The 15,827-nt window shown below is 39.8% G+C and overlaps 1 protein-coding gene across 3 annotated transcripts in view; it reads left to right on the top strand.

Annotated features, from left to right (window-relative positions):
* Positions 1–15,827, top strand: part of necab1 (N-terminal EF-hand calcium binding protein 1) — a 174,888-nt gene that overhangs the window by 23,404 nt on the left and 135,657 nt on the right. The window contains exons 7-13 of one of the 3 annotated variants that reach the window (XR_009676093.1): positions 3,160–3,281; positions 5,002–5,078; positions 6,153–6,200; positions 9,543–9,655; positions 11,585–11,662; positions 13,559–13,650; positions 14,152–14,627. Coding sequence is in view for 1 of the 3 variants with exons in the window: in XM_061059141.1 (XP_060915124.1) it covers positions 3,160–3,281; positions 5,002–5,078; positions 6,153–6,200; positions 9,543–9,655; positions 11,585–11,662; positions 13,559–13,650; positions 14,152–14,180 (559 nt within the window). In the remaining 2 variants the exon portion in view is untranslated. Of the gene's footprint in view, positions 1–3,159; positions 3,282–5,001; positions 5,079–6,152; positions 6,201–9,542; positions 9,656–11,584; positions 11,663–13,558; positions 13,651–14,151; positions 14,639–15,827 lie in introns of those variants that run through there. The other 2 variants (XM_061059141.1, XR_009676094.1) reach the window with 2 other exon arrangements.

Below are 15,827 nucleotides of genomic sequence, written 5' to 3'. Positions count from 1 at the left end.
AGAGACAGACAGACAGTCTATGCAGAGTATTTCAACAATCATCCAATGGAGCGTTTCAGATTAGAGCCCTGAGCAATTTCATTTTTGAATCTTTTTTTGCATTAATTTAGAGGGAATATTTTTTTTCTCTCTAGACTCACAATGAACATTTGTAACCTTATCGTCACAGGTAGGAAATGCTAAGGGTTGGATAACTCCTCTCCTCTGAATCCCCCCCCCCCCCTCCCCCTGTGTCGTTTCAAAGTGTGACTGTCCCTTGCTCCCTGAGCAGCTTCTTGTCCTCCATCTTCTCTGAACTGAAGCTCTTAAGAAATCCCCCCGTTGCCTCTGAATGGAATCACTCCGTCATGAGAAACATCTAGAGGATCAGGCTGTTTCTCTGGTGGCTTTAAATTGGTTTCTGTGGTAAGTTTGATAAGTGCGAAGAGGACAAAGGGGAGCTGATAACAGAAGATTCATGATGTATCTCAATGCTGAGCTTTAGCTGTGTGGCTCGTCTTTCCATTCCAACAGTACTGTTATTGTCCTCTTGGTAATTCCTTATAATTGGCCTAAAAGATGACCTCACTCAAACATTTTCATTTATTTTGCAGCTGTCAGCTGTCAAGATATGGACCCCTAATTCCTGTATCCTCTGTCCTTTGATTCTGACCTTACAGTTTGCGCTCCGTCTCCTAACCTCCTCCTCCTTCGTCTCAGTTGAAATAAAGGCTGTGTAAGGAGCGTAACAATGAGAAAGCTGCTGGTCTTTTTCTCTGTGACAGGTCTCAGATGGTTTTAGCAATTAAAGTTGACATGTAGCATTGAAGTATGACTCAGTGGCAGAACAAGAGGGAGCTTCCACCTCCACCACACATCAAGAACATACATAAATTAAAACTGTAGCTGGTGCATTCATTCAACTGCTTTTATTCAAGATGGGAAAATGAGCGTTAGAAAGTCTTGTATGTGGTGTTGTGAACATTTATTCACTTTTTTACAGCTTTTGTAAAAAATAGATATAGGCCTGGATAGCCAAGCCTTTCCAAGCCCGGTGCAGTCTAGGCCTGTGAAGGCTGTTTTGTCATGAGCCGGGGATCAGGCCGATGATTTCTGCCTTTTAATAAGGCAGTTGTTTCTTACCACTGTAACTTTTGCTGCTTTGCTAAAGTGCTCATGATGGATAGACCGGATCTTTGTAACATAACAATGAGTAAGGTCTTTTACCTGCTTTTTGTAAAGTGTCTCGAGATAACACTTGTTATGAGTTGACGCTATACAAATTAAGATTGATTGATTGATAATTATTTTGATGTAAATATGTTTAATAAGTCTTTCTATCTCTTTTTAAGGACGTATGTACAGTTAAAGTTCAACAGCCAACTTCTGAATAAAGATTATTTCTGTATTTAAGTAATAGTTTGACATTTTAGGAAATGCGCACTTTGCTCTGCTCAGAGTGCAACATGATTGATGCCACTCTACTTTCTATAAGCTGAAGCAAAAAAGAAAATGAATTTACAGCTAACAGCAAGCTAGAGTCACTCAGCACTAAGACTGGAAAGGTCATGAAACAGCGAGCCTCCGACAGGTAAAAGTTTTTTTTATTCTGTCCAGCTCATGAACTGGAGCCCATGTTCCCCAGAAACAAAGAAAAAAACTCAAAACAACTTTTTAATCAGAATATGACCTTTTGGGTCCAGTAACATTTGGAAAGTCTTTGTATGTGAGTTTTGCAGAAATGTCTTGGAAAGGGGCGTGTCCAGACTTTTTCAACTGGGGTCGGACTAAAGCAGGGGGAGGGGGGGCTTAAGGTTTTTATGTGCAAACTTGAAACTTCTAACAGTCTGTTGAACCACTGCAAAAATAGCTGATTTTCACAGAAGTCCCGCCTCTTACAAAGCAAAAAAACAATCATTGTTAAGGATTTTTGGGTGGCAAAATATATTTCAAGGGGGGCCCATACCACCCCTGGACACCTCTGTGGACACGCCCCTGGTCTTGGACACTACCTTTGAACACAATAGTTCTCCTAAATACATCCTTGTTGCTCATAGCCTGGCTAGCTTTCCCCATTATTCAGGTGCTAAGCTAAGCTAACCTTAATGACTGTTGCGTATCTATAAAACTAAATGTTACATGGAAACAAACCCCAGAGCAAAATTAAAGATTACAGGATTTAAGAGTAAAACATTTTAAACATGTAAATGAACTGCAAACAGATCTTTAATATTTAACTGTTCATGGTAAAGGATAAGTGATAAATATAACGTTGTACAAAAATAACAGTGTTAAAATCTGCAGAAAGATTGGGAGAGAGCCTTTGCCTTCCAAAACATTAACACAAAAACAAAGAAGTGCGTGCATTCACCTGCGCGCACACACACACACACACACACACACACACACACACACACACTCTCACAGGAACCCTAAGGTATTCTCAAAATATGGGACCAAACAAGTTGACAGCACTGAGATAAATCTTAGGTGATGTCACCCTGCAGCTGCATGTACCTTGTCACTGACATTATCATCACTGTCAGACCAAAATACAAACATTAAAGAAGCTCAGACAACATCAGGCCTGCTTCTTAGGAGTTCATCAGAGTCTGATGCTTTTGTCACCGGGTGCAATCCACATTTGGCAAAATAAAAGACATTTGGGCGTAAATGTCAAGAAATATCGCCTTTTGTTGAAACATTTTGATTGTGATCCCTTATTTTATTATATTGTATTTTATTGTATTTTATTTTGTTTTATTTTATTTTATTTTATTTTTTTATTTTATTTCATTTTATTTTATTTTATTTTATTTTATTTTATTTTATTTTATTTTATTTTATTTTATTTTATTTTGTTTTATTTTATTTTATTTTTATATCCCAAATGATGTTAAACAGTTCATTTTATTTCTACTCTTATCTTGTCATCATATTTAAATCTATATTTTATTTTTGGTTTTGAGAACAAGCAAAACAAAATCAACCTCATTTATTGTGACCGATCTTTTATTTGGTGTTTGCAGTGCACCACAGAAACCACAGAACAAAAGGTCAAGGCTTTTAACTGGAATGTCATGTGTCCTGCAGGAGAACAGTCAACAATCATATTCAGGGAAAGGGATGCTAAACTATTGTGATGCCTGAATAATAATCCCCCCCCTGTTTATACTCCAGGCAGGGCCCGTTGAAGCCAGAGGTTTTGTCCATCCAGTGGTCGGGCCGTCGATCCAATCGGAGACTTCAGAAGAACAGCAGCCTCTCCCCGAACAACCCACTCCTCAGTCTTGTCAATTCAGGTCAGTTTTGCGTCAAAGGCTTCCATGTTATGATCCACTGAAGTTATTTTGTGTTGTAGATGCCAGCAGCAGCAACAAAAAACAAAAAACTGCACTTCCAGTGTCAGTTTGTCTCCACTGGCCATGAGAGCGGAGCACAGGAGGGGAGGGGAGGTCGTGTAGGTGTGAGAGAGGAACAGAAAGAGAGAGAGAGAGAGAGAGAGAGAGAGAGAGAGAGAGAGAGAAGGATGGACGAGGCAATTTGTGATTTGGGGATTTTTTATGGTGCCAAAGTGGAGGTTTGAAATCATGTTTTGGGGTTGTTTAACTTAGCCGACTATCAGACCTCAACCTGAAATAACTCTGTTCTGGAAGTCTAAACTTCAAGTAACAGAAGAGCTTTTAACTAAAACTACATACATTCAAGCAACTATACAGTATGTTAACAACTTACCACCACACTGTAATAATACTAAACAGGGTCACAGGAAGATTAGAGTGTAATAGTTTGGAAACTGTAAAATGATTCATGATGTATCTGATGGTCAAATTGAACATTTCCAGCTTTCACATTCTGTTGAATTTACAAAGATGTGTACCCAGGAAGACGCTTTAAAAAAACAGTCATATTTAACAACAACTGTCTGTTTATTGTTGTGCTTGTTTTGTTCTGTTTTATCTGTATCTATATTTGAGTTTGATGTATTTTAAAGGCCCATATAGGGACGGCATTACAAACTATAGCTCAGGCCTTAAAATGCTGTAATGTGTGGCAATGTTTACTTGCTCCATATATGCAAATAAACATGAAATAAACCATTTTGAAACAGGTCTGGAGAGACATATGGTCAAGGCAATAACAGCCAAACAACATAAGGTTATAATACACAGACAAGAAAGAGGCAAACGTTCCATCTGATAGTAAGATTTGGAAATGTAAAGAATACAGATTTCAAAACAGAGGTAATCTGCTCCTGTGACGTGAATACTGTATGTGGAAGGAAAGTTCCTGAAAGTTTGCGGGTCTAAATGTCTTGCATTTATTTAGAATATGTCAGGAGTTCACATGTGGGGAAAAAGTTAGGAGACACTCATCTGAGCATGCTCTTACTTTCAGATCAGTCAGATCTATAACTGATGTCAGTAAAAAACTATAATACCTGCAGAAATAAAGCAACAAGCACTAACACAAAAATATTCAATATTATAACTTGAGACAAAGCTCCACTTTGCATATTTAATTTGCAGACAATTTAACCATCCAGTTTGGATTCTATATGTCACTGTCAGCTGCATTAAATGAGCTTTAATGTGGATACATATGAACCTTTTCTGCAGACTGATGTATTGTGTTTTATTCACAACACAGCAGGGTTCTCTGTTCTGCCTGCTCTTGTTTTTCTATGTTTGAACTATTGTTTGCACACAGTTTTCTATTAGACCCCCATAATGAAACCACCTGTGGTTGCTAGGCGATGTGAGGCAAAAACCACAGAGCCTGGATCAACTTCAATTGCAGGTCTCAAAGCCGTATTATTGATTGGCTTGCATGTGCCTTGCATCACATGAAAGGAAATGTTAAAATGCCTTTTCGGGACACCGCCACTATTTAAGTAAAAAAATCAAAAAAAAAATCAATTTAGAAAATTGTGTTTAAAATACAGTCGATGTATGCAGCACCTTTCATCCCTTCACCTTTGTTGTTTACTCCTCTAGTCTGAAATCCATCCTCTCCCCTCAGGTGTTTATGATGAAGACAGCCAGTGGATGATCCAGGTCAACAGACTGCAGAAGCTTATCGACCGTCTAGAGCAAAGGGTGACTTCTTTTCTTTCAACTTTCACCTCATCTTCTCTTCTCCTCGTTTCCTCTCAACTTCTGTTATTTTTTTTATTTCCGTCCGTCTCCCTCACCATCTGGTCTTCACATCCCTCTTTCGAAAATAAGCCACCGATCCTGGCGGGTAGACTCAAAACGATATCAACAAATATGCTAAACTCAACAACACCCTCCCACGTATATGTACAGTTAGAGGTAAACTTTCACAGCGGAAATTTCCATTTCCCACTGAATGTAGAATGGAATCTGTTTTACAACAACACACTTTAAAATGTTTCAGCGGACCCAGATGTTAGGAAACTTTAAGTTTGATCCTGAAAATGAACCCAGAACAGATTTGACCCAATTCTAAATTGTGTTATGTTGGTTTGAGATGTATTCTATCATATCTTTTAACCCCGGCAGTGAAGATAATGACACAGAATAAAGATTGACAGCATATAGAGCTTAAAGTACAACGATATTAGAGTTAGAAACATAAAGTAATGCATTTATTTTGAATTTGTATTCGTTTATGTAGGTTGATTTTTTTTCTTAAAAAAAAAATGATTTCAATCTTTGAGTCCCTTGATGTTAATATTGAGATATGTTAATAAGACTTCTTCTGATGAAAATGTGGGAAAGGAGGACTTGATGACCTTCTCCTTATAGCTCTACCTATTTACAACTACTCCTGGTCTAATCAGGGTGTACAGAGGATTTTTCTTTTAAATTATTTTTGGGGCTTTCGCCTTTACTTGATTGGACAGCTGCTGTAGACGGACAGGAACGGAAATGTGGGGAGAGAGGGTGGGAGAAAAACAGCATCAGGATCAGGAGTTGTGCAACCAGAAGTAGCCTCTGGACATGTTAAACCAACGAGCCCTTTAGTCTTTTTTTTACTTTCACTTGTTTTCAAATTATACACAAAAATGGTTAAACAATAGTTGCCAACCTTGGGGTCAGGATCTGTGAACGGTGAGAAAAGAAACATCAGCTCGTTCACACATGATGGCTATTTCTACCACACAGAGAAAGATTTGTTGACTCTTTGTATCTACATTTGTTTTGCAGGAGATTCGTCTGGAGCCAGTTGAAGAGGAGGTCTTAGAGAGCAAATCGGTGAGTTCCAACGGACTCTTCTTCTTCTTCTTTTTTTTTTACGTCTGTGACCACTCTGTGTCAGTCTGCTCTCACACGGAGGAGTATGTTTGAGCGAGAGGCCACGGTGATAATAACCGCTCAGCGGTCGCATAGCAACAGAGGGGATGAAACTTAACAGACTGAACTGTCTGTCTTCATCTACAATCGTTCCTGTCAAGATACCATGTTGAGTTTTTCAGACTAGACTAGTTTGCAGTAAAGGGAGCACACAGCGAGGATGTGTGAGATGCAGACAGAGTTTATAGTATAACTCGGTGTTGTTTTTGTTACCCTCCAATTCCTTTTTTACCTTTAAATGTCTGAATATTTTATTTGCAGTATTATTCCTATAATCCCAGGACATACAGTTGTTTGAGCTTTAAACCTTCTGACAAACTTCATGTTCTGTTGAGAACAGTCTTGGTGTGTTTTGCACTCATGTGCATGTTACCAACCCCTGTGTATCCTCATAGTCCACATGCCAGTGCCAAAAGGAGACTGCTATTTCTCCAATCCAAGAATTCATATCACTCATTTCAAGGCTGAGAACCTCTGAAACGATGTCTGACTCACTGACAATCACAGCAGATGACACATCACTGGCAGGAGGAATCTCTTACATCTCACGCACACACACACACACACACACACACACACACACACACACACACACACACACACACACACACACACACACACACACTCACACACCCACACACTGTAAATCAACTTTTAAAAAATTTCTATAGTAACATTTTTCCTCAGCTTCAACCCTTGTTTAAACAGTTTTATAAATAAATTGTCCCCATTGCCGACACAATTTAAAGTAAAGTTTAATTGTCAGCTCCTCCGTCCTGCAGAAAAAGTGCCATTCTCATATGCAAAGAAATATATAACCAGGAGCTGCATCCATTGGCTATTTCAAAATAAAGCAGATTTCTTGATCTATCTCTTTAGTGATTATTTATGAAATGCAAGAACATTTACATTTTTTTTTTTTTTTTACCAAAGTCAGGTGCCTTTTTTTTTAAAGCAAGCCATCCAAAAAGCCAGAAAGATCCTGTTTAAAATGATATTAGAAAAAGAAAAGCAGCTATGAACTCATTAAAGCAGAATCTTCAGTCTCACTATTCGTACACCAGAAGTATCACAAAACAGCGGTATGAATGAAACCGATGCATATGAATATTAGATGGTGCTGTCATGTTGCATAACTAGCACAATGTTGACATCTCTGCTCATGTGTGCATGAATCAATACATAATTGGTGTGTGTCACTGAGAATAAATGTGCAGCCAAGAGAAAACCAGTAATGATCCGCAACACATGACTGATGTGTGATAGTGTGGCAATATGTCTGTGTGTGTGTGTGTGTGTGTGTGTGTGTGTGTGTGTGTGTGTACATGTGTTTGTGTGTATTTCTACCAAATTAGCAACTGAGAAAACATCCTGAGGCATTTTACAAGTCAGACCCACAAACACACACACACACACACACACACAAGTACACACCGTACCTCAGGATAACAGGCCAACCCTCACTTCCTGTTGCCATCAGCCTCTCTGCCTCTGTCAACATTTCCTCTTCATGGCAGGACATTATTAGCACTCTTTCAAATCTATTGCCATAGTTACACAATGCCCTCCTGTTTCTGGTTCTGTGCTCTTCAGACCTCAAGCGATATCCCTCAAGCCTCTTGCTATTCCGTCTTGAAATGGTTAAAAAAGCTTCTGAGATGTAAAAGATCCAAGTTTCATTTAGGATTTGTAAAAATCAAAGTGAGAGGAGTGGACTTCTGAAGAGCTGGACCCGGACACTGATGTGGAGGTGACTTAGTGGAGGTGACTGAAGGTGGAGGAGAGTAGCAGAAACTGAAACAAGAAACATGGCAGTGAACAGATTTTAAAATGTGACAGCAGCAGGATGATTGGTTGACGATAGTTGTGGCAGAATCTGGTTGGTTTAGTAGTTAAAGAGTAAACACCTCTAATCAGCAGATAGAGGGGGAGAGAGAGGGGGGGGGGGAGAGAGAGGGGGGAGAGAGAGAGAGAGAGGGGGAGAGAGCGAGAGAGAGAGAGAGGGGGAGAGAGAGAGAGAGAGAGAGGGGAGAGAGAGAGAGAGTGAGAGAGGGGAGAGAGAGAGGGGGAGAGAGTGAGAGAGGGGAGAGAGAGAGGCGGAGGGGGAGAGAGAGAGAGAGGGGGGAGAGAGAGAGAGTGAGAGAGGGGAGAGAGAGAGAGAGAGTGAGAGAGGGGAGAGAGAGAGGGGGAGAGAGTGAGAGAGGGGAGAGAGAGAGGCGGAGGGGGAGAGAGAGAGAGAGGGGGGAGAGAGCGAGAGAGAGAGAGAGGGGGAGAGAGAGAGAGAGAGGGGGAGAGAGAGAGAGTGAGAGAGGGGAGAGAGAGAGAGAGTGAGAGAGGGGAGAGAGAGAGAGGGGAGAGAGAGAGAGTGAGAGAGGGGAGAGAGAGAGGCGGAGGGGGAGAGAGAGAGAGAGAGAGAGAGAGAGAGTGAGAGAGGGGGGAGAGAGAGAGCGAGAGAGAGAGAGGGGGAGAGAGAGAGGGGGAGAGAGAGGGGGAGAGAGGGGGGGGCGAGTAAAATGACTGAATGATGACTAATTAATGAATGTAGGAATGAGTATGAAACGGTCCTCCTGCTTGGTCCTACTACACTGAGCTTCCTGATTGGTTTTTGGAATTCATCACATCATTTCTGTACTCATAAATACCAACCTCCAATCAGAAAGGCTTTAAGAAACTCAGTTTAGATTGCTGCAACAATGAACATACAGTACATTATATAGCTAGAAGGCTGTTTGGATTTGATCCGGTTAAAGAATTTATTGGCCAGGTATGCTCAGACATGCATACGTATAATGGGATGTGAAATGATGATAGCTTAACTTGACTGTTCATCAGATTCAGATTCAGACAACTTTATTCATCCCAGAAGGGCAATTCAGTTTCACACCCTACCAAGCCATTAAAGGAAACAGTCACAGCAGCACTCAGACAATTACATTCACATGTCAACATTTCAACAGACGAACAGGTCACCAAATTAATCTGGTGACATAACATAGAATTATTATCCTTAAAAAAATGACTTTAAATTTCTGCACGGGTCTCCAGTTTTCTCCACACTGAGCCAATGTGAAACCCTACCAGTAGATGTTTGGACTGTTCCCCAGAAACAAATCTTGACCTTCTGACTTAGCATGTCTTTGCATATTTAACGTGTGTGTGTGTGTGTGTGTGTGTGTGTGTGTGTATGTGTGTGTGTGTGTGTGTGTGTGTGTGTGTGTGTGTGTTTTGTCTTTGTCTTCATAGCACATCCTGATCGTCCAGAGGCAGCTGTGCGTGCTGGAGGAGGAGCTGGAGGAGTTTCGTTTGGCTCTCAGACAGTACATGGAGTGTTCCTGTGCGCAGACTGGATGTCTACAGTCAGTTGATATTCTCTTTGTTCTCGTTGATTCAGGGATTTACTGTCTTTTATTTTCACACTGACATTTTTGCAGAGGCTTTTAGAAAACAAGTCATGGACACAAGAGAGACAGTAGAAAAACAAAGTAAAAACCAGTCATAGACCTTAAATGTAGCATTTTACATTGATGGATCTTCACATGGACATTTATTTAATATCCTTTCTTGAAAAGGGATGCCCCCTCCCTGAGCTTTCTAGCTCACAAGATTGCCCTTTAAAACTCTATTCTGAGCTGCATCTATCAGACTTTTAGTTTAAATAAGTGAACATTGTTAATAACATAATTTGACACCCTGAAGAAGGAGCAAGCCGACACATGTTGGTGTATATTAAATGTTTCTAGCCGTATGAATTAAAAGCCTTTTAAACTTTTCAAACCATCCTGAGTGCCTGGTTGTGGATCATTTATGCCCAAACCTTTCTCTGGTGTATTCCCTGCTATTAGCACCAGCAGTTAAAGGGATACCAGAAGCCCTCCTTCACATTGTTAATCACTGATATAATAATTATTATAAAAAAATAGCTTAACAAAGCTTTCTAGATCAGAGTATTCTTGAATACCTACTAACTTAATGATGATGGTCTCCATATTATTGATGATGATGATGGTAATGACGATGGTTTTTGTTTGATAACGATGACTTATAAGATGGTTTCTATACTGATTAGAGCTCTCAAGAACTGCCCTCAATGTTGTGCTTTGCCTCTGGTCACTTCCTGTCAGCACCTGTGTGTCCAATCGGACTCAAAGCTGATCATTTGCTCTTACTGACATTGTTCCCTTTTTTCTAGATCCTTGCTTGTGTTGTACTTACTCTCTGATGTACGTCGCTTTGGATAAAAGCGTCTGCTAAGTGAATTGTAGAATTGTAGAGTAATGCAGCGCACACCAGGATTGTTCAGATAGACTTAGAAGTTAAATGCATATAAAACATTGGAGTGAAATGCGTTGAGTATGCATTAAAGTTTAAAGTCTATCTGAACAATTCTGGTGTGCGCTGCATAACTCTGATCTTGAAATGAATATGTACTTATTTTAACTAAAAGTCTGACAGAAGCTGCTTAGAATAGAGAGTTTTTAAAGGGACATTTTCTTGTATATGTATTGTATAGCCACAGGTCTGATTTGAACCCGGACCGCCCACTTCGAGGACTATAGCCTCTGTACATGTGGTGCACGCATTAACCACTTGGCCACCAGCGGCCCTTAAATAGAATACTTTTTAAAGAGTCAACTTGACATTTGTTTAATAAATAATGTGAAGTCATGTGCACCAAAGGCATTCAAAAGGATACTTATCATCTATATTTGTGAGCATGTTTTTAGGCTGTCAGAGAAATTGAAAATAAGTTGAAGCAAAAGGAGAACATTTTACTTTAAAGATTTTGACAAATAAGCATGAAAGTTCAGTTTTGCATTTATCAAAATTAGAAACATGCCATGGCTTTAATGTAGCAGCAGACAGAAACACATTCCTTGCAGCCATTAGAGCTTTTTCTTTTCATGGCTAAATCTTTGTTTCAAATCACAGCCTGAGTAGGACGGAATGCCTCGAATGAACCGTCCTCTCGGTTTGAGACTAAATCAAGCAGCCCAGAGGACAGAGTGACATTTACATTCTGTGTAATGCTGTGACCAACTCTCTATATTCTCTGTCATGTTTGCTCAATTTTTAGTTTAAAAAAAAAAAGTCTGTTCCGCTGCAAATAATTAGAGATTCCTCATTTGATGCTTTTTAATATTAGAAAACATTATTTGATGGATTCATTCTGCCTGAGTCCCCTCACATTGTGGGAAACAGAGAGGCGGCGCTCGGGGACATGATGTGGCACACTAATTAGCGATTGCATGACTTGTGCTCTCTCCTGTTTTTTTTGCATTCGGCAGCATCGCAGTTCAGCGACTGGCAAATGAATCACGCTTCATTCTCTATGAATTCTGGGAGCACAACAACGTGTGGAAGAAGTAAGTGCTCGCCTTTCAACATATGCACAGTGACTAAAGCAGCGTGGTCTGCTCGCATAAACCCCAAATTATATTCTGTGCTCGGCCTGAACTCACTGAGAGGACGTCTGCCTCACTCTGTGTTTAAGGCAGCGACCCCCTCAGAGGACTTAATCAAACTAAATGTGTCAAAATGTGTGGGGGAAGTTTTGATCACACCTAATTGCAAATGATTTATTGATTTTCTATTTATGCATCCAAGATAGAAAACAAATCTGCAGCTGGCTCTTTCAGGATAAATTATCACATGTTTTGGTGCATCCGGGGGATAAGATGTTTAAATTACTAAAAAAAACAACTGACTTTTCATTCAGCACATGCTTTCCAACAGCACAAATGACTATAAAGGTATGCAACAGGGACATGAGCTCGGCCCACTTCATTTCACATCCTATCTCCAAAAATCAAAGTTTTCTAGTTCCTGTCAAAGACATGAAACACAAGAAGTCCCTAGTTCCAAGACTTGAAATGTCAGAGGAAGAAATTTTAACAAAATTGTATGTGAAGAAGTTTTAGTTGACGGACATGATTTTTTGTCAAACAAGCAGCCAGAATGCTCGACGGTGAACTACCAGACTGAACATAACGACCAAAATTGGCAACATTTAATTTTTTGTTTTTACTTGCAATACAAAAAGAAACCCCTATCAGCATTGCCTGATCTCTCATCATGTTTCTTAAGGCTTTACAGATGTTTGTCCAAGTCAGAACAGAATTAGGAAAAGAAACACATAAGTATTCTGTCTTCATTTATAAATTGCATATTAACTGGATGCTGTGATCATTTTTATCTAAATGTTACATATTATGCAAAATACACTTTACCATGTTTTAACACTTATATGTGTCTCTAGTCTGTCTACAAACTCCCCAAGTCCATCATCTCCGTCTTTTCTCTGCTCCATTTTTCAGAAAATGTGTGCTCAATTAGGCCATTTAGAGATTTTCCCTTTATGACATCACAAAGGGCAGTAACCCCTCCCCCAGGTCCACAGCTAGGTGTTAGTTCTGCCCTCTGAGTCTGTCTGGTCACCGTTAACAATCGGGCATAGTCAAGTCAAGTCAAGTCATATTTATTTATAAAGCACATTTAAAAACAGCAACAGCTTACCAAAGTGCTGTACAATACATTTAAAAAAGAAAAAACAACTTGAGATCACAATGTCCACAGGAAAGAGAGAAATATATACATATATAAAGAAAGAATATATAAAGAAAGCAACAAAATAAAGAAAGCAACAAAGGAACCTGAATAGTGCAAGTAAGTCCAAGCCAACCGAGCCCTTTCAGAGAGGGGGCGTGGTCAAACACAGCTCATTTACATATTTAAAGGTACAGACACAGAAACAGCCTGTTCTGAGCAGGGCTGAAATAGAGGGGTTTATAGACATGATCAAATAAAGGATCAGAGTGGATTTTTGGCAAAACACTTCACAGACATGTTTCTAAGACTCTGGGACTTATTTAAACTTGTTGAAAAGGAGTATAAAATGTGACCTTTAATGTGAGATTGTATTTGTGTGTGGATTGTGTTTTTTGATGTAAAAAGCTGCACTCTTGAGGACTAGGTCGTTTTTGCATATGAAATGTTTAAGTCCATGAGAAGTCAAAGATGAGTATTGTGCACACAATACACACCCAACCCATTCTCAGCAGACTGTAATATTTCACATTATTATTCATGAGAATAACAGCTCACTTACATGATGTTTCTGTACATAACGGCCACTATAAGTCTCTCAGTCATTTTTTAAACAAGTGAGTGTAGAACAAATAGTTTGTGCAGTAAATGCACCTTATCCATGATAATGGGTAATTGAATCCTTAATTGAAGTAATTGACTTTTTTCTTGCACAGTCACCTGCAGACCAACTACAGTAAGACCTTCCAGAGGGCGAATGTGGACTTCCTGGAAACCCCTGAGAGCTTAACCACCATGCTGGTTCCTGGTAAGAACCTTTCATAAAGCTGCTGCCCGAATCCTAAACTCCAACTTTCACAACTCGTGAGATTTAACTTTCAACACACCAAATCTTAATTTTCTGTAATGGGTTAAGTTCTTTAGCCCAAGGACATTTAGTAGGCCACGTCGTCAGTCACAGAGGCATGCTGTGCCCACAAATGATCCTCAAAGCCTCAGAGCAACATTTACAATTCTTCTCAAGGCAGCACACACCAGAATTTTCTTTAGTATTTTACCTTTAAATGTTATTTAAACACTTGCTATACACACACACCGCAAACACACACATACAAACACACGCACAAACACACACGCACACACACACACACACACGCGCACACACACACACACACACACACACACACACACACAGCTCAGTGTCTCACGCAACACACTCTTGATCTACAAAGTGCACAAAGGAGTATGTGCTCAGATTTTATTTGATTGGTTACATTTTTTTGGGTCAACTTGTCTTCTCTCTCTGCAGCCTCATGGTGGGTCCTCAACAACAACTGAAAATAAAAGAGCATCCCTCACAGATTGTCACCGATGTGAGCAGCCCGTCAACACATCAGGAAGGCTCACACAGCACCCTTACACCGCACCCTCTCTCACACACACACACACACACACACACACACACACACACATACACACACAAACAAGCACACACACATAAGCACACACCGACTCGACACAACGTGTGAAGTCATGGTGATGAGTATCAATTTTGTGACCTCCATGTTCCTTCATAGTAAAGTGGTAGCTGAAATAGCCATGTGTGTGTGTGTGTGTGTGTGTGTGTGTGTCTGTGTGTGTGTGTGTGTGCAGGAGTTAGTGTGTGTTTTGTTACACTCTTAGACGACACTCTGACATCCTAAAAGCAATGACCTAGTATTGTGATGATGTGACATCATAGCTGTGTTTGACGTGACATCATCAGCAGCCCATTGTAGATCAAGAGTGTGTTGTGTGAGACAGAGCTGTGTGTGTGTGTGTGTGTGTGCGTGCGTGTGTGTGTGCTTGTATGTGTGTGTTTGCGGCGTGTGTGCGTGCGCGTGTGTGTGTGTGTGTGCGTGCGTGCGTGCGTGTGTGTGTGTGCGTGTGCGTGCGTGTGTGTGTGTGTGTGTGTGTGTCTGTGTGTGTGTTTGTATGTGTGTGTGTGTGATAGAGAGGACAAAGGGAGAGACAGATATAATTGTAACAATTGTAGCAGCTCATTAAACGGTTATTCTGATGTTTCTGTATTTATTGTGTCAAACTGAGTCATAAATAAAGATGTTATATTGTTGTGTACAACATGTGTGTGTGTGTGTTTCTCTCTTGTAATGTTATAACATAGTTTAGATGTATTTCATTCATTTTTATTTTAAAGAAAGAATAAAACACTCAGATGAAAGAAAAAGTTGATAAACACGTTCCTAAAATGTGGGTCAATGCTACCACAGTGTGGACATACTGCAGTACAGCAGCAATACAATAAGCAAAGTGCTGGCTATCTGAAAACAGATCAATCAATATCAAAGATGCATCATCTCTGGAACCCTGTTTTGTTCTTTTGAAGGTTTTTGGCTTTTCCTCAGCAGACAGGATTAAAGTTGCTGAGCTGATTCTTTTTTCAAGATTTCCTCTGAATTGTGACAAACGTTTGTCTCACTTTAACGTGTATTCAGTTCTGATGTGCTTTACTCCATATTTCTCATCAAACTAAAATAATGAACATCCATATCTCCATGAGTCTTCATTGAACACCAAACTGATAAATACTTGATATGAAGTGATCAGATGTGTCGACAAATGAGTCCACAGCTGTATTGAATATGCACAAAGTCAGATCCTTTTTCCGATCCTGACCTGTTGTACATGTGTTAAAAGTGTTTACTGAAAAAAAGAAATCTCCTCCTGCTTTTGTAAACAATCTGACGTATCACTCATCTTGAATCTCCACTGTGAATATTAACAGTGCATTATAACAGCTTTGTCTGAAACTGACCAAGTATAGCAGCATTAACTGACATTACTATGACCTTGTAAAAATAATAGTAGGTCATGTAGAGACATCAGTATTAATTTCAGAATGATTCTTGACAAGTAAAAATGACTCACAGAAGATTTAAGCCAGTATCATTAAACCACAATGTAAACATTTTAAACCTCATAAAT

Source organism: Labrus mixtus, chromosome 16, assembly GCF_963584025.1.
Source record: "Labrus mixtus chromosome 16, fLabMix1.1, whole genome shotgun sequence".
NCBI classification, from domain to species: Eukaryota; Metazoa; Chordata; class Actinopteri; order Labriformes; family Labridae; genus Labrus; species Labrus mixtus.
This window is presented reverse-complemented; position numbering and strand designations above follow the sequence as displayed.